General features: G+C 44.9%; 1 protein-coding gene across 1 annotated transcript; it reads left to right on the top strand.

Annotated features, from left to right (window-relative positions):
- Nucleotides 1-906: 906 nt before the first annotated feature.
- On the top strand, nucleotides 907-1,611 carry LOC149207357 (uncharacterized). The gene is made up of 2 exons (XM_089398014.1): nucleotides 907-1,068; nucleotides 1,258-1,611. Exons 1-2 carry the CDS (start codon nucleotides 907-909, stop codon nucleotides 1,609-1,611), a joined length of 516 nt encoding a protein of 171 aa, XP_089254140.1.
- Nucleotides 1,612-2,017: the final 406 nt, after the last annotated feature.

Here is a 2,017-nt window from a genome sequence, read left to right as displayed (position 1 = left end):
ACTAGTGAGGATAAACAGGTGAAGTTCGCCGCCACCAAGCTGAAAGGACATGCATCCTTGTGGTGGGACAGCGTTCAGGCGGAAAGGAAGAGGCTACGCAAACAACCTATAAAGAAGTGGGCCAGAATGGAGGCAAAACTGAAGGAAAAGTTTCTGCCAAAAGACTATCAGATTATGTTGTATAGACAGGTGCAGAACCTAAAACAGAGAGGGATGACTGTTAAAGAATTTACAGAGGAATTTTATAAGTTGAATTTGCGGGCAGGGTATGTGGAAGATACCCCAGAAAAAACCGCCAGATATGTGAATGGTTTGAGGGGGGAAATACTGGATGAAATCGGTATCCTCTCACCCAGAACTTTGGATGAAGCATACCAGTTTGCACTGAAGGCAGAGGAGAAAATTAACAGAAAACAAAATGCCAGGAGAGGAGGCGGAACTGGCAGAGGAAAAGGCAAGGTTTTTGGTAGAGGTAGAAGTGCAGGTTCAAATGAGGAAGGCAGCAGTTCTAAGTCTGCTGGTACAGCAGAAAAGGACAATAGCACTAGAGGAGGACGACCAGCTCAGCGAGGGCGAGGAAATGGTCGGGGCAGAGGAACTGTCCAGTGTTATCGCTGCCACAAGTTAGGGCACAAGTCGTATGACTATCCTGAGGGTGAACCTGTAGGTGGAAGAGGAGCTTATGTTGCTCAGCCAGAGGATGCTGAAACAGCACCTCAAGAAGTGGAAAACGCACCAGAGACAGGCGAAGCTTTGGTGTTGAATAAGGTGTTGTTAAAACTAGCGAAAGAAGTTGCAGAGCCTGATGAGCGAAAAGCTCTGTTCCGGACTATTTGCAAGTCATAGGGTAAGTGCTGCAAGCTGATCATCGATAGTGGAAGTACCGACAATTTGGTAGCAGTAGAGATGGTGGAAAAACTGGGTTTGAAAAAGCTGAAACATCCCACTCCATATAAGGTGTCATGGCTGCAGAAGGGACACCAACTGTTGGTGGATGAACAGTGTGAGGTGGAGTTTCAGATAGGCAGGTATAAAGACAAAATCATCTGCGATGTTATGCCGATGGATGTCTGTCATATATTGCTAGGACGACCCTGGCAGTTTGACAGGAGCGCAGTTCATGACGGAAAAACCAATTGTTATAAATTTGTTAAAGATGGGATCAAGCACACGCTTGTACCCATCAAAGAGGAAAGTACAGCAGAAGCCAGTGGATTGAAGGCATTGCTGATGGGCGGAAAAGAGTTTATGAAACAGATTGAGGACAGTGAAGTAAATTTCGCTGTCGTAAGAAGACCAAAAGCAGTGATATTGCATACACAGATTTCAGATTTGCCCGAGGAAATCCAAAGGATGCTGCAGGAGTTTGGAGACATTGTGGTGGATGACCTTCCGGATGAACTTCCACCCAGGAGAGGTATTAGTCACTGCATTGACTTTATACCAGGGGCAAGTCTGCCAAATAAAGCAGCTTATCGAATGAGTCCCAAGGACCATGAAGAAATCAGGAAACAGGTCCAGGAGTTGTTAGACAAAGGATTGATTAAGGAGAGCATGAGCCCCTGTGCAGTACCAACCGTCTTGGCTCCCAAGAAAGGAGGAGAGTGGTGAATGTGTACGGACTCTAGAGCCATTAACAAAATCACGGTTAGGTACAGGTTTCCCCTACCAAGAATGGATGATATGATGGACTGTTTGAGTGGGGCGGCTTATTTCTCAAAAATTGACTTAAAAAGTGGATATCACCAGATCCGAATTCGGGAAGGAGATGAGTGGAAGACAGCTTTCAAAATGAATGAAGGCTTATATGAATGGCTGGTGATGCCATTTGGGTTGAGCAATGCTCCCAGTACGTTCATGCACTTGATGAATGAAGTACTGAAGGAATTTATTGGGAAATTCGTGATAGTTTACTTGGACGACATCTTGATTTTTAGTAAAACTAAAGAAGAACATTTCAGGCATGTTCGCAATGTGTTGAGGAAGTTGCAGCAGAATAAATTGCTGATCAATCTAA

Source organism: Pinus tabuliformis, chromosome 1_2 (genome assembly GCF_031772625.1).
Source record: "Pinus tabuliformis cultivar Carrire ecotype Pingquan chromosome 1_2, CPIR1, whole genome shotgun sequence".
Taxonomy (NCBI): Eukaryota; Viridiplantae; Streptophyta; class Pinopsida; order Pinales; family Pinaceae; genus Pinus; species Pinus tabuliformis.
The sequence above is the reverse complement of the archived record's forward strand: the minus strand, read 5'-3'. Positions and strand labels throughout refer to the sequence as shown.